Here is a 16,207-nt window from a genome sequence, read left to right on the forward strand (position 1 = left end):
TGGGCCTCTGTAGTGCTCAGGGGCCTGATGTCCAGGCCTCAGCCAATCATCTGTGTGAAATTGTTTTCTATTCAATCTCAGTGCAGCCCCAGCTACAAACCCTCCGTTCAGTTATAAATGTGTTCCGTTATGTGTATCTAGCATAGAATATTTTTTCTGACATCGTTTTTAGGTCTCGCCTGCGATGCAGCACGTGCGCTTCATCGCCTTGGCGAGATCTACTGTCATTGCTTTTCTGTCCGGCTTCTCTGGAAAAGGGGTTGTGTCTGCCCTGTCTCCATTAGGCCCCGCACCCCCTGACTGCATATTTTGCTTGCCTTGCTCGGGCTTTTCATGAGGCATTCTCTGCGTTCTTTGCATTCTTTTCCATTTACTAGGTGTTATATGTCTGCTTCCATTTTCATAGCAGTTCCACTTCATCGCATCTTGGCGCATTGTTTTACATTAAAAAGGTGCCTTTTTATATAATTGACGCTTTTGCTTCCGCGATCACAACAATACATTTTTTTGCGATTTAACTCACACATTCATGCTACTTTTGCTCTTACAGTATTAGGCTATTGTTTAGGGCAACTTACAAGAACGATTTGCTGGTGTTTGCTTTACGTGCTTACAAGCAGCGCTCCCAAACGTGCACATATATCTCTGTATCGTTTGTTAATCAACATTTTCCCAATGCACACACAAAAATAAACAGAAGCAACATATTTCTATATCTATGCGAAAACATTTTACAACCCTGGGCGATAGAGAAAACAAATGCTCTTACAGTATTAGGCTATTGTTTAGGGCAACTTACAAGAGCGATTTGCTGGCGTTTGCTTTTGCGTGCTTATAAGCAGCGCTCCCAAACGTGCATGGCATCAGACCTTTTCCTAGTCTACAGGCGGACATTATATTAGGAGGTTTAAAAAAGTCAACAAAAATAAGTCTTCTTTTCCCAGTATAACAACTGCTGATGGGTTATGAGGGAAACTTCAATGCCTGGTTGAAAGGTTACTTCGACTTGGCCCCTGCAGTCCATTCCTGGTGGGCTCAGGGACTCCCAAGGCAGGAGGTAAAATGGCCAAGTGTCTCCCCCTTAAATCCACTGCAACAGGTGATGCATTAAAAGGGCTGCTGCAAACTGCATCTGGTGGTGCACCTGCAGTAACATAAGGTCATTTAGCACATTCCTGACTAAGCTATTTGTGGGATGATACAAAAGGCTGAGATCAAGATAACTCCTAGCTGTGGACTGAGTTTAAATGTACTGGGGTCACCCATATGGCCTCTAAAGTCCACAGTACTGCCCTTTTGGGTCTGGCTTGATAGCATAGTTGTCTGCAAGACGTAGTGTAACCAGTTCATTAACACATACATAGTGGGTTTCAGCCCCATTCGAGGAGTATTAGTCTCTTTTCATGCAATTGGCTTTTTGTTATATCACTCCACTTTCTAGGAACTGCTTCCATTTGAACGCATGATGGACTATTTACAGCTAAAGAGTACACTTAGTTATCACACGGTTTGTCAAACTCAATAATGTATTACTTGTAGGCATTCTAGACACAAAGCAATCTTTTTTCAGCTACGTTTTTTCCCCAGCATTGGCAAAGCCAATAAGGCTTGATTTAGAGTGTTAAACACCACGTATGCATGCATCACATGTAAACAACACTTAAGAAGTCTTGAATGTGCATGTCTTGGCACATTAGAGCCAGAAACAGGGGCTTGCCTATGCTTGTTTTGTGTGTCCTTAAGGTAAAGCCCCCTCTACTGGTTAATGTGGGAACTGTTAGTTTTACACCTGGCAACGGACACTGCAGGTCTCCCATCTCCTTAATGGCATGGGCAAGAATCAGGGCACTCCTCCCTCTCAGAGCCCTCGGTTATCGCCACCATCAAGCAGATGAGAAACAGTGGGGCACCAGGACCCAACGGGATCCCTGCAGCTGTTTTTAAGTCTGCCCAAACTTTTTGGACAGGGGTTTTCACGCCTCTCTTCAATCACGCTCTTCTCACAGCCATAATCCCGCGGTCATGGAAAGTATCAATTCTCCACCTAATATACAACAAGCATTTGCAATGCAATAGGTCTCGCATTTGCAAAACTTTCAGCTACTGGCATTGTAAATGACAAAGCTTTTATCTATGTGTTGATTTTAAAAACAGATAAATAAAAGGCAGTCATTTACAATGCCAATAGCTTGAAATTTTCCAAATGTGAGACCTATTGCATGGCAAATGCTTGTTACTATTCCGATCCCCAAAACAAGCCATTCTAAACCCTCCCTCTGACTCCTCCCCCTCCCTTTTACTCATCCCTCCACCTCCCCTTTACTAATACCAAGCCTCCTCCTACTGCTATGAGCTCCAAATCAAACAAACAAACAAAATCGAAATCCTCCCCTTCTATCCCTCCACTATCTTTTTCAATCAAAATAACAGACTACCATGTCCACCACTCAAATTATTTTCATATTTTCACTATAATAATTCACCATTAATCCTTTATGGGTTCCGACGTAGCGTACTACTCGCCAAAAAAGCGCTTCAACCCCCCATCAGGGGTAGCAAGCGGTATATAAATGCAAACCTTTTTTCCCCTTCTCTATCCCTCCACTATCCTTCTCAATCCAAATAATCTGACTAACATATCCACCACTCAAATTACTTTCATATTTTCACTATACTAATTCACCACAAATCCTTTATGGGTTCTGAAGTAGCGTGCTACTCGCCGAAAAAGCGCTTCAACACCCCATCAAGGGTTGCAAGAGCTATATAAATGCAAACCTTTTTCCCTCTTCTATCCCTCCACTATCCTTCTCAATCCAAATAACTAACATACCCAACACTCAATTTACTTTCATATTTTCACTATACTAATTCACCAGTAATACTTTATGGGTTCTGGAGTAGCGTGCTACTCGCCGAAAAACCACTTTGACGCCTCGTCAGGAGTAGTAAGCGCTATATAAATACAATTACAATACAATAGTGTTTCATGTAGCCATTATGCAGTGTTAAAAGCCGATTTAGCCCAAAAGTAAAATAAAGAATACGGATTTACATTGATATTTCAGCCTTGTTAGTAAACATTAAATTCACATTAACAGAATATACAAATATTTGATTGAATACCTCAAATTTAAAGCAGAAGTTAATCACCCCCAGTTTTGAAGATATAGAGATCACATATTTTCGAGGCAGAGAAATCTGGTGAGATAATTGCACCTTCTGGGCTCGAGTGATGAGATTATGGGGTTACAATGGCCTGGCATTGCTTGCTTGGAGCAAAGAGCAGTGACTGGGTTCCCTTCGCCTTGTTGTCTTCAACTGTGTCCTCTCTCAGAGTGAATGGTTCCCTTCTCTATTGAATGTCTTCTCCTGCTGACAGGAAGGTGGTTTTCTTGTTGAGAGAAGCTGGTTTGTGCTTTCAAAGTTATCGGGGAGAATTCCTCTCTCATATCGTAACCCCCAGAGAAAGTCTAATGTTGTGTGCGAGGGAACTTTAGAGAAGAATTGAACATTGATTTAGAACACAAACCAATGGCAGATGAACTTTTCTCTTTAAGACTCCTTCAATCACGCCCAGAGCTCAATCGCGTCTGGAAGCAGCAGAAAAGAGAATGATTGTGTCTGAAGAAGAAATGTACATACAACATCATTACTATAGGTTCTGTTCCATCAGGCTAAAGCCTGGTTTGGATCAGCAACATTAGTTTTATCCTAGGTCAGCTAACTAGTAGTATCTTGGAGAACCAGCCTAACTATGGAATTCCCAGGGGACTCTTGGGTGTATTCCAGAGGTGGGAAGGCGCACCTCTCGAATACTCAGAAACTGAAGGAAAAAAGTTTTAAAAGGACACCACAAATGTTGAGAGGGCTGCTCTGCTCCCTTATTCCACACAGTCACGGTAGAAGAAAACTGCACTGATGCACACTGAATCCGAAGAAAGACGTCTGCGGAGTTCTTCAGACCATCACACCACCATATTGCATTTGTCCACATTTAAACTGCCAGGCTCCAGTGGACAACAAACTGAATACTCCTTGACATCAATAATGTCCTAATACAAATCCTAGAAAGTTGACTAAATAAACCAGATGAAACTTAAATTCAGAAAGAACGAGGAAACCCTTAAAACTGCATCTTTGCCCTCTACCCAGCCCTGTTTCTGCTTGGTTCCAGAATCCCCTTCTGCAGCCTCCCTCCCCAAACGCAACTCCTTAGCACTGTGTCAGCCCCATCAGAGCAACCTGGGGTCCAGTGGCGACAAGCCAAGAGCGGGTACAAGGAGTTTGTTGATCATCTACATACCCTCAATATCCCAAAATGCTACGCAAGCATTCAAAAGGGCCACCATGAGAACACTTTCAAAAACTCTCATCGCAGATTAATAGATCAGCAATGAAACAGTCATTACCAAGACTGACCTAATCATCAAAAGAAACCATGCGGCTTGGCATCGGATATCATAGAAGAAGCTCGCCATTACAAAATGCCCGTCCACCCAAGCAGCCCAAAGACTTCATGTGCTAACCGTCTCCTTAACCTTTAAAAGACCTACAGTCTACTGCTGTGCTAATGAAATAGTTATGATTTAACAGGAAAAACCTGACGTCCCTTTAGGCAACTCAGAAACGGTTGGCCCAAGCCTCAGCCACAGAAGGTCTCAGCCACAGATGGCGCAGTCTTCCTACGTTACAACCAGGAACCCCTCAGGTGTCTGAGCCAGGGATCACACTCCCCTTGATTCATCTCACATTGAGACGCCACCAACAGCTCTGCCTTCTTCCTCAGACTAGCCCCTGTGATGCCCATCGCCAGCCCTCACAGTGCCATCCCAAATCACCCCTCATTGACAAAACATCCGTTTCAAAATGCAGGCCCATTTACCTATCAGTGGTCCAGATCCACTCAGATCCCCTCTGTGGTCCAGCTCTCATTTGCAGGTGGTGCTCAGCCAAAAGCATTCTGCCTAAAAGCATGCCTTATACCTTCATGACCCACTGGCTGTAATTAATTGTCACATTATGGAACTTATGGGAATGTCCAACGATGACAAGATGGTGCAGTTTTCATTCTTGGTGGTGATCTTCAAAATCATGCATCAGAAAACCGGAAGCGTGGAGGCCAAATATTCCTCCCTGTCGGTTTTCACGTGCTTAGCGCCCTCATATCCATTACTAGTTCGATCATGTCAACAGTGATATGCCACTGCTAATTCCTAAAACGTACTGTTTCCAAAGAAATTCTCCCCATAGACAACTTCATGACTATTGGTCAATTAAAGTAAGGCATCAAATTTTATCGAGAAAATGTAGATGGTAGTAATCACCGAGGCAGTGCATGCCCAATGTGGTTAAAATGCCCTGCATTGGACCTAGCGTTCCCACCTACATAAAAAACATGGATGCACCACCACAGCCACATGTGCAGTCCTATTACCATCCACCTCTCTAATTCACAGTATTGCTCCACCCCACACAACCCAGGCTGCACCCAGTGAAAATCATCAGCCACTGTAGAAACTTTCCAATTTCCTGCCACTTCTGAGGGACACTCCACAGGGACTGCGCTACTAGAACACCCAAAAGGAGAAATTCCATATGCTTTGGAAGGAAACCCACATTCTAAAGAGGGTCCAACTAACATTTTCAATCCAAATATTTTTTTTATGCAGTTAATGTATTTTAAATCTGCCATGGCCATTCGGGTTTGGAGCCTCTTGTGCAAGCAGTCTTGCCCATTCAACTTGCAGTTGCCGGCCGGAGCATCCTTTCCATCTCTGGCCTGCCAGTCTTCTGGAATCCATCCTTCACCCAGGCTGAAGACCAGCCTCTTTCATCGCCACCATAATTCCCTTTTCGTGTCTGACCCTGTATCACTACAAGGACCTTGTGCTCTATAACATTTCTCAGTCTCCCCGGAAAAGATCATCAGCTCCTGGACCCCAAGTTTGTGCCACATGTTCTGAACATTATTGTACTCAAGAGTTCTATTAAACCACGAGAGCCACAGACAATCTCCACAGTGGGGAACCAATGGCTACCGGCCTCAAGGGTGAGCTGGCCGCAAATAAAATCCTATTCCACACAAAACACACCAAGTAAGATTTTATTATTTTACAATACATTATTTATAGCATAATTATCATTCTGTTTTTAAACACACACAAAATGTTTCATGGGAGGTCCTCACACACCTACCAGGTATCATGCTTCATCATTGGATTTCCCCACGCTCCCCAAAACCTTTGGTTTGATGGAAGCGGGCCTACTCCCTGGGATCAGGGAGGTACTTATTTTGGACCTAGGATCCGTGAAAAATATAAAACTAATGTGGTGGGGTTGGGGGTACTTATTTCCCGAAACTCCACTCCTAATTTTTAATATGAAGTGGTACCGTACAAAGCAAAAAACATACTGGGCTATCACATTGGTTTTTAATTTTTCACAGGTCATAAAGAAGTGGTTAGCTGATCCCACGGCGTAGGCCTGCTCTCACTCGGGTGGCTTTTTGTGGGAAATATAATGATGTTAATATTAACTAGCCTTTTCTTTCAAGCAAAGGGGTACATGGCACTGTGTGTGCAGAATCGTGTGTATTGTTTGTGGCACCGTGTGTTGCCAGTATTAATGCCAGCTCTTTCCTGTATGTGCCACCCGCAGTATTCCCAATACATTCCACAGAGGTCTTGATTCCTCATGTAAGAGAACTGAGCCCACAAACATCCAATGCCAGGTCTGGCAGACCTTCACGCACTCCCCTGAAGACCCTTACCATCACCCTCTGATCCTATCGGTGTCCTAGCTCAGATCAACCCACACTTCATTCGGGGAATCATTTCAAACGAGGCATGAGCAGACATGCATGTTCAACTACTTGCATCACCACCAGAGCCCTCACCACCAGGACAGGCGACTCTACAGCATGAATGATGTTATGTTATGTTATGTTATGTTAGTAAGACTTTTATAGCGCACAGCTACCCTAAGGTGTCCCGGCGCTTGCTGCAGTCCTCCCAACAACCGATTAGGCCAGCAAATTAGAAAAGCCATGTTTTGAGCGCTTTCTTAAATGACAATAGATCCTTAGAGTTTCTCAAACTAAAAGGAAGCTCATTCCAGGCCTTGGCTGCCCCAGCGACAAAACTTCTACCACCCCATTTAGCTCTCCTTGTGATGGGAAGTACAATTAGTTTTGCTCCTAGAGAGCGTAGCGATCTTCCTGGCACATACCACTGAAATGGTTTTTTCAGATGAAATGGGCGTGTATCCTGAAGGGCTCGGAAAACTAAGCAGAGGGATTTAAAAAGAATTCGCTTCTTTACTGGCAACCAGTGAAGCTTTTTTATTGAGCCAGAAATAGAGGCAAATTTCGCAGTTCCAGTAAGCAGCCTAGCTGCTATATTCTGGAGCATCTGAAGTTTTTGTAGGTTGCACTCCTACATATTCAAATAGAGACTGTTACAGTAGTCAAGTCTCGACATAATCAAGGCCGTAACCACTGTACGCTTACAGTCTGCCAGTAAAAGAGGTATAACTTTCCTTAAGGTCCTAAGGATATAGGAGGTGGCAGAGACCACGGCATTCACTTGGTCACGCATAGTGAGATGTTCGTCCAGTACTACACCCAAGTTCTTAACTTTTCTGGAAGGTACTGGAAGAGTCCCCATAGCCTCTGGCCACCAGCTAGGAGTCCAGAGATTAGCATTATTACCAAACAAAATCACCTCTGTTTTACCAGCATTAAGCTTTAAGCAATTGTGCGTCATCCAGCCTCCCACTGCTCCCAAACAATCATGTAGCCTTTCCCCCCGAAGCCTTCTCCTGCCCTGGTTGCAAAGAAATTACAATTTGAGTATCATCGGAATAGGAGGTTGAACAAAAGCCGAAAGACTCGATCAAAGGGGCCAAAGGAGATACGTAAACATTAAAGAGCGTGTGGGCTCAGGGAGGATCCCTGAGGAACCCCACATGGAAGAGAGAAAGGTTTGGAGACAAACTCACCCAAAGCAACTGTCTGACGTCTGTCAGAAAGGAAGGATTTAAGGAGAGTCCAAGCTTTATCCCTTACTCCGCAGGCCGACAAACGGTCCATCAACACTCCATGGTGGACCATATCGAAGGCAGCGGAGAGACCAAGCAAGATCAACACCGCCTTACCTCCCTGGTCCAACCCTCTCCTAATCTCTTCCGTGGATTTAAGAAGGGCAGTTTCGGTGCTATGCCCTTCTCTAAACCCAAATTGGGTGGGATCCAAGGTTTTGGCATCACATAGATAGGCGCTCAATTTAGTGTTCATGTATTTTTCCACAAATTTAGAGGGCAGAGGGAGGCGTGAAATGGGGCGAAAGCTGCTTGGATCTTTAGTATCCAAGCTAGGTTTTTTCAAGAGCGGTAGCACCGAGGCCATTTTCCATAATTTGGAAAAAAGCCCTTCGGAAAACATAGCATTGAAAAGAGGTGTCAAAGTCAAGGCTATGGGTTCAGAAGCCAGTTTTGCTATTGCTACTGGGCATGGATCATGAGGTGAACCTGATTTAGCAGATAAAAGAAGCTTAAGTGTATCTGAGTAGGATATAGGGGGAAAACTATATTTTAATGCAGGACCTACCTTAGATCCTGGAACATTACCCACAGGATCCTTAAAAGTATTGAAAATGGCTTCCACTTTAGTCTAGAAAAAAGTAGCGATTTCCTCGCAAAAATCCAAACTAGTTATGATAGTTGCAGGCAGTGGGTGTGCCAGCCTGGTAACTATTTTGTATAATTCTTTTGATGAGTTACTGGCTAGTTTAATCTGTTCGGCAAATAACTCACGCTTAGTTTCAAACAGCAGTTGTTTATAACAAAGAAGGCCTTGGTTATATATTGCTCTTTCAGCTGGAAGATAATCCTTTCTCCAGGCCCGTTCCAGTTGTTTGCATTTCAATTTTTGTATCTTCAGTTCCTGAGAATACCAAGGAGTCGTGGGCTGTGTCCTTTTGGGGATAATTACTTTCTTAGGGGCAAGAATAAAGCAGGCATCTTCTACCTATTCTGTATACCCGGAGGAAGCTTCTTCCACCTCCACGGGCAGAGATCTCTGCGTAGAAGGTAACGACTCCATAAGTTCTTTCCCTCCTACCTTATTCCAGGCTCTAATTTCCTTATTCTTTCCAAAGGAAAGGTCTCTGCCCAGGCCTTTCTGGAAAGTCAGCTCAAACAAGATGGCCGCATGATCCGACCAGGCTAAAGAAAGTACATCAGTGACTGAGAGATGTGGGGAAATTGAAAAAATCCCATCCAATGTGTGTCCTGCCAAATGAGTAGGTCCCTTTACTAATTGTTTTAACTCTACACTACTCATTAGATCTAGGAATTTTTCTGTGTCTTTGTCAGTATCAGCTTCCAAGTGGAAGTTGAAATCTCCCAATATTGTGTGCGAGTCCAAGCTCATGCCTGCCTCCAAGAGCGTGCCCACCTCAGCTAAAAACGGGTTCCTAGGACCCGGAGGTCTATAAATAAGGATACCCCTGAACATGTGACAATGATGAAGGGTAAAAGAGAAGGACATTGCTTCATAAGAGGTGTTAACAATTATATCAAAAGTAGCTTTGATAGAGCTATCGTAAATTACTGCCAATCCTCCTCCTTTTTTAGACGGTCTACTTGCCGTATGGCATATAAAACCAGGGGGTGTTGCTTTCACTGAATCTGGACCAGACGCCTCGTCTGTCCATGTTTCTGTTATGAAGGCAATTTGAATATTCTTATCCTCTATTAGTGTTGCACATTCAACGCTATGTTTAACTAAAGAGCGTGCATTCACCAATAAACAGTTAAACACCACTGCAGCCTTATTTTTGTTTGAGCCCTTCTCCAAAGTCTCCCCTGAAACATTAGTAATTCCCAATCCTAGTCCTGACAGAGTTGTTAAACACGCCGGGCAGAACCTTGGTATGGGTCCCAACACAGTCCCAGGTGTGACACAAACACAGCCAGATGTCCTTATGCACCTATTTAGTGCCAGAAGTTGCTCACTGGAATAACTGAAAGAAACTGGCGTACCTATGGATAAATGACCAGGGGTTTTGGCGCAAGGCGCAATCCGAGCGCGGACGGGCGCAGACGGGCTTGCCTTAGGTGCGCCTTCGGCGCGTCCGCTGCGCGCTTGCGTCATATGCCCTAAATACCGTCAGGGCAAAAGAACTGGACCGCCGACCAGCAGTACCCTCAAGATGGCAGCCCCCCACCCCTGCCGTGCAATCCCCTGTAATCAGGTAAAAATACGTGAACTTAAAACAATCGTGCCCAAATGTTAAAATATTAAAAGACTCCTGTTAAAATTATAGCAGCAAAACAGTACCTAAAAGCAAAGAGTATGACCAAGTGCCAAGTTGGAGCGCGAGTATCAGCCTGCAATCTCCCGGCTCAAGCCTCAGGGGGTGCAGCCTCCTGATGACTTGAGGGGAATGTACAATCACTGACAATTGTACGTGTGATGGTGTAATAAATAAACATGGCATTAAAAAAGCAGAGATGGTAACACGATCCAGGAAAATAAGGACTTCAGTAGAAAGCCTGCAACACTGAAAGTGAATATGTTTGGATGAGACAATTCAAAATGTTGAGTCATCCGTGAATAAAATAAGAATTTATTGAGCCAGGTTACTATCATAAGTCTCCAAGTACAACATACATAGGTGTGGAGATCGAATGCGATAACATCACATACAGTGGCTATGGTTTGTGACTACAGTTTGTCAACAGCTTATGATCCAGACAGTGCACACTCACCCAGTGAGATCAAGGCCAGGTGCATTTCATTCATCACGGTCTTGTAGAGTTCCTTCTGCCACTCATGTAGAAGCTTTCTCTCTTCTTCAAAGGAATAGGGTGCAGCATCATGGAATGGAGCTAGTGCCTAAAAGACGAAGAGGCCCATGATAAAGCCATCAAAGTTCAAGATGAAACATTCATTCAGTGGACACATGACAGGTGGATTCAGTCAATAGGAAGAGACGATGTAGTTCTCACTGTTGTGTCTCTTTCTCCAAAACCAAGCTGGACTGAGTCTGAGGTCCCCTTAAATGGATTCCATAAATACAGATAGGATAAAAAGATTTCAAACCCATATTGCCCTTTGACCCTGCTGAGATGTGATGAGGAGGATGGCTGTTCCCAGTTGGTGAGCAGCGCTGTCCTTTAGCTACAATGCATGTTCTGTCTCAGCGACTGCATTTGTTGTCCAACATTTTATGTTAATGTACCCCAACATCTCACAGTGTTATTGTACCTGGGCTCCAGGTACGAGGGCAGCCTGGCACCGGAACAACCACAGCCTCAGTATAAATAGGAGTGTATTTAGCATGACTGGAGGAAGAGGACAGGGGTCACAGAGAAACATCAAAAAGGGCATTGCTATTACACACTGGTGGACAATTGTTATATTCTGTTCTTTACATGATCTAATTGTACATAATTAATTACTATATGTATTGGTACTGTAGCATTGGGCATCTTTTGTATGACATTGCATGTTCCATTTGGATTGCTAGAGTGTAAGATTCCACTGGGAGTCAGATACTTTACTGAAGACCAACATGAAGGATGCATGCCGTGCAGCTAATAAATCAGCTTAATTATATTGGATTTTGACCATCTTCTTTACAACAATCCAGTTCACCAGTTGCAAATGGGTGCTGCTGGATACAGTTGTAGAATAATGTGTTGTTTTTTTTTAACAATGGACTCACTCTGCAAGTGTAGTGGAAATAATAAGAGACATTTTACTGGTGAAGTGAAATTATGAGCCGAGGCCACTAGAAACCAAAGATTCAAATGGATTCAAATGCTTACCACAGCTGTTCATTATAGTCCAAAAAGTCACATTTCAGCAACTGTTGAATTCGTTTGCAATTTTCCAAATCGAATTTTCACCAGTGGAAGCGTAGGAAGGTGAACAGATGGGCATACTTTGCTTATTGCTAGAATCACCCGCATTTGTAAGTAATGCCACTGACGAAATATCTTTATATCATGAAAAAACGAGAGACGATAAAGGGTTTGATTTTAATGGGAACCATAGCTTATTTCTTTCTGAAATAATAAAATTCCTTAGCTGTCTTCCTTCATGTGGCGGTAGATAAATCAACCTCTGACACGCATTGCTGTTATCCTTTTATTCAGTAATTAACTCCTTTAAAGACGGACCCGCAGGAGAGCAGCTTCCGCTCGATAACAAATCGGGTAGATTACAAACACATAAAACATTCTAGAATTCAGAGGGAAGGGACAGTCAAAGAAAGGAGAAGAAAGACTTACGAGAATGTTACACATCTTCCCTCTTTTTTTTTTTTTTTAAAAACAAAATTTGCAGGGTTTACAAAATCAACAAGGATACAAATGACAAAAATCAAACAAAAAAAACATTCTATGACATATAAGATTAAACATGTGAAACACAGTATTATTATCATTTTTTAAACTCTATAAAATCATGACATAACAAAATCCTTAAAATGAGCAGGTAGTTTACAAATTCTCCTAGAAGCTAAGGAGGAATTACAACAAAGGGAACTAGATGAAGAACAGATGTTGCTGGTACCACTCTGAGAAAGGGAAATGGACGTGTTGTTTGTGTCATCCTGAGAAAGAGGAATGGATGCGTTGGAAGTAACAACTGGAGTTTCAAACAAAATATAATCATCAGAATCAGAAGTAACAGCAGTTTTAACATGAATCATGGCTTGTTCTTCTGATATGGGAACAAGTCTGCTCTTGTTCCACCATCTTCCATCCTGAAGAAGACAAGAACTAAGACCAACTTTCCGAATTCTGTAAGGGGATGTAAAGGAACATGGTCCTTTTTTAATACTATAAGGTTTTTTAATTAATACCCATGAATCCGGAATAAATTCTTTAGTTTGAGAGTGTTTTTGAATATCAAAATGAGACTTCTGCTTGCTTTGTGCTAAAGTAACATTTTGACGCATTAAATCATTTTTCTTTGAATCATTGAGTGTGTCAGAAAATGAAGAATATCTTTCGAGCCAGGAAGGCAAGAGTAAAGTGCAACATTTTCTGCCTCTCAATAACTCAAAGGGTGTAAAACCAGTTGTCGAGTGAGATGAAATGTGGTAAGAATTGATCTTTTCCTTAAGAAAAAGATTAACATCTAAACCAGAAGAAAGGGCAGTTCGAATTCCTTCCTTAAGAAAGCGATTAGCTCTTTCAACAAGACCATTCGCAGCAGGACTATATAGAGCTACTTGAATGTGTTTGACATCCATAGACTTTAAAAATTCTTTCATGGCATTTGAAACAAAATGTGTTCCATTGTCTGTGACTAATTCTTTGGGTGGACCTTCAAGTGAAAAGGCAGACTTGAGAAATTGCAAGACAAAGTGAGTTGACGCTGACTCCACAAAAGAAAAATAGATCCATTTTGAAAAATAATCAATCAATACCAACAAAAATTTTGAAGAACTTGGCAAAAAGGTTGAAGGGACCAGCGAAATCTAAAGCAATTTTCGACCAGGGAGTGTCTGGGAGAGGAACTGGACGAAGAGGATTTTGAGTAGTCTCCCAATGTTTGTCCGAAATTACACATTGAGGACAAACATCTATAAAAAAGGATACTTGAGTATTTAATGAAGGCCACCAATAATTTTCTCTGAGTTTCTTACAAGTGGCAGTAACCCCAAGGTGACCTGCGTGTGCAATAGAAATAATCCTATTCCTAAGAGACGACGGAGGAATAAAACAACCATTTCTGGTGCAGATGTCATTTTCCAAAGATAATTCTGAAGCAACTTGAGCATAAGATTTTAAATCATGGGGAACATTGCGAATGGGAGGCCACCCTTTAATGATGAAATTAGCAATCTTTTTGAGGGTTTGATCGGTGGAAGAGGCTTCAATCCAATCTTTTTCTGAAATAGTACCTTTCGATATGGAAGAAGCATCAATGGATGCCACTACACAGTCAAAATAATCAACACTATCAACTAAAGGTAAAGGAAGACGAGATAGGCAATCTGCTCTGAAATTTTTCCCGCCCTGTATATATTTAATAGTGAAATTATATTCTTGCAACTTAGAAAGAATACGTACAAGATGAGCAGAGGCTTTGCCAAGTCCATCCCCTTGTAAAAGGTAGACAAGGGGTTTGTGGTCGGTAAAAATAGAAAATGGACAGCCCCAGAGATAGGTTTTAAATTTGGAAACAGCCCAAACACAGGCTAACGCCTCCCTCTCTATTGTACTGTATCTCGATTCAGCAGTAGACAAAGATCTAGATGCAAAGGCAACAGTATGGTCTTTGCCAGAACCTTGTTGACCAAACACAGCACCAAGACCATTAAGACTTGCATCAACGGTGACAGTACAATGAAGACCATGAACATAAGGACTAAGAGCAGGAGCATTGACGACCAATTTTTTGATGTTGACAAAGGCTGTATTAACATCCACAGACCAGACAAAGGCAGTTCCTTTTTTAAGAAGAGATCTCAATGGTTGAATACAAAGGGCATAATCTGGTACAAAACGAGCGTAGTATTCGCAGAGACCTAGGAAAGATCTCAGAGCATCTTTGTCGGGTGGAGGCGGAGCCTTAATGATCGCCTCCACATTGCTAAATTTAGGTTTGATACCTTCGGGTGTGATGTTATGACCTAAATAATCAATTTGCTCAGCTAAAATTTTGCATTTATCAGGTTGAACAGTAATACCTCTTGCAGACAAAATGGAAAATACTTTATGTAAAGTATCTAAATGCGATTCCCTAGTTTCAGTGAAAACAAGGATATCGTCCTGAAAAGCTTGTACATTTTCAACATCTTTAAAAAGAACGTCCATAACTTTTTGAAATACTGAGGCAGCCGAGGCTAAGCCAAAAGGTAGTATTTATACGCACCGAAAGGAGTGACAAAGGTGGTAAGTTCTTGAGAATTAGTATGTAATGGTATTTGGTGATATGCAGAATGTAAGTCTATTGTTGAAAAAGAATTTGCATGACCAATATTCGAAAGCATTTGTTGAATGTGAGGAAGGGGATGACAGTCAACTACGGTTTAATGATCTGAGGTCCACACAAAGACGAAGACTGCCATTCTTTTTCTTTGCGAGAACAATGGGAGAAAACCACTCAGAGGAATCGGTTGTAGCGATAATGCCCTCTGCAGAAAGTTTCTCCAATTGTTTTTTAAGATCATTTCGGACACTGATAGGAACAGGTCTAACTTTGTGGGTAACAGGTGTAGCATTATTTTTGAGTCTAATAACATGCTCAAAACCTTTAATGTTAGCAATTTTATCAGTAAAAACAGAAGGAAATTCATTTTTAAGAGTATCAATGGTACATACATTTTCAACACAACCATCGATGGCCAGTATTGGAAGATCTCCTAAAACGATAGGATTTTTCTGTCCAGGTATAAGAATTATGCCCAATTTGGCTAAATCCTTACAACCTACCAGGTTTCTGCCTCTGACTGCAACATATACTTTGATGTCAATAGATCTCCCAAGAATTTGTAAAGAACCAATAAAGTAGCCAAGTAAATCAATATCCTTTTCACCAAAAGCCTTTGGAGAAATGTCAGGAGCTTGAAGTGTGATGGAATAACCCCAGGTGTTATAGAAAGTAGTATCAGCTAACACAGTGATGGGGGCTCCGGAATCAGCCATAACTTGTAAAGGTTTGTCATTAATCAAAGATTGGCAAAGGGGACGTTCAAAATCAATAGAATCAAGAGGTTCATCAATGGATAAAAGAAGATTTGAAAACATATTGGTACAGTCAGAGACAGAAGATACAGAAGGTGAGTTAGAAGAGTTTTGTACTTCAACATTATGAATTTTAACCACTGGAAATGAACGGCGAGGTTTACAAAACTCTTGGAAATGACCGGTTTTCTTGCATTTGCCACATTTTCTACCCAAAGCCGGACAAGAGGGAAAATTTGCAATGTGATTTTTGTTACCACAGTGAAAGCAAAAGGTTTTCTTATATTCTTTGTTAATTTTGATGGCAGACACAGTAGAAAATTCTGAATTGTCAGAAACATAGGAAATGGGAGAATGACCCTCTTGGCCTGACAATGCTTGTGAAGAGACAATAGAACGCTCAATACTTTTCCCTATATAAATAACTTCTGATAAGGAAGGATTACGACAAGTTAAGAGACGTTCCTGCATTTTTTTTGAAAAACAGTTAAAAACAAAT

At 42.0% G+C, this 16,207-nt stretch overlaps 1 protein-coding gene across 3 annotated transcripts in view; it reads right to left on the bottom strand.

Annotated features, from left to right (window-relative positions):
* LOC146813218 (uncharacterized) overlaps window positions 1-16,207 on the bottom strand; it is a 118,385-nt gene that overhangs the window by 88,123 nt on the left and 14,055 nt on the right. For all 3 annotated transcript variants that reach the window (XM_085620094.1, XM_085620095.1, XM_085620096.1), the window contains exon 2: window positions 10,774-10,900. In XM_085620094.1, coding sequence (XP_085476220.1) covers window positions 10,774-10,900 — 127 coding nt within the window. The remainder of the gene's footprint in view (window positions 1-10,773; window positions 10,901-16,207) is intronic.

Source organism: Triturus cristatus, chromosome 7 (assembly GCF_964204655.1).
Source record: "Triturus cristatus chromosome 7, aTriCri1.1, whole genome shotgun sequence".
Classification (NCBI taxonomy): domain Eukaryota; kingdom Metazoa; phylum Chordata; class Amphibia; order Caudata; family Salamandridae; genus Triturus; species Triturus cristatus.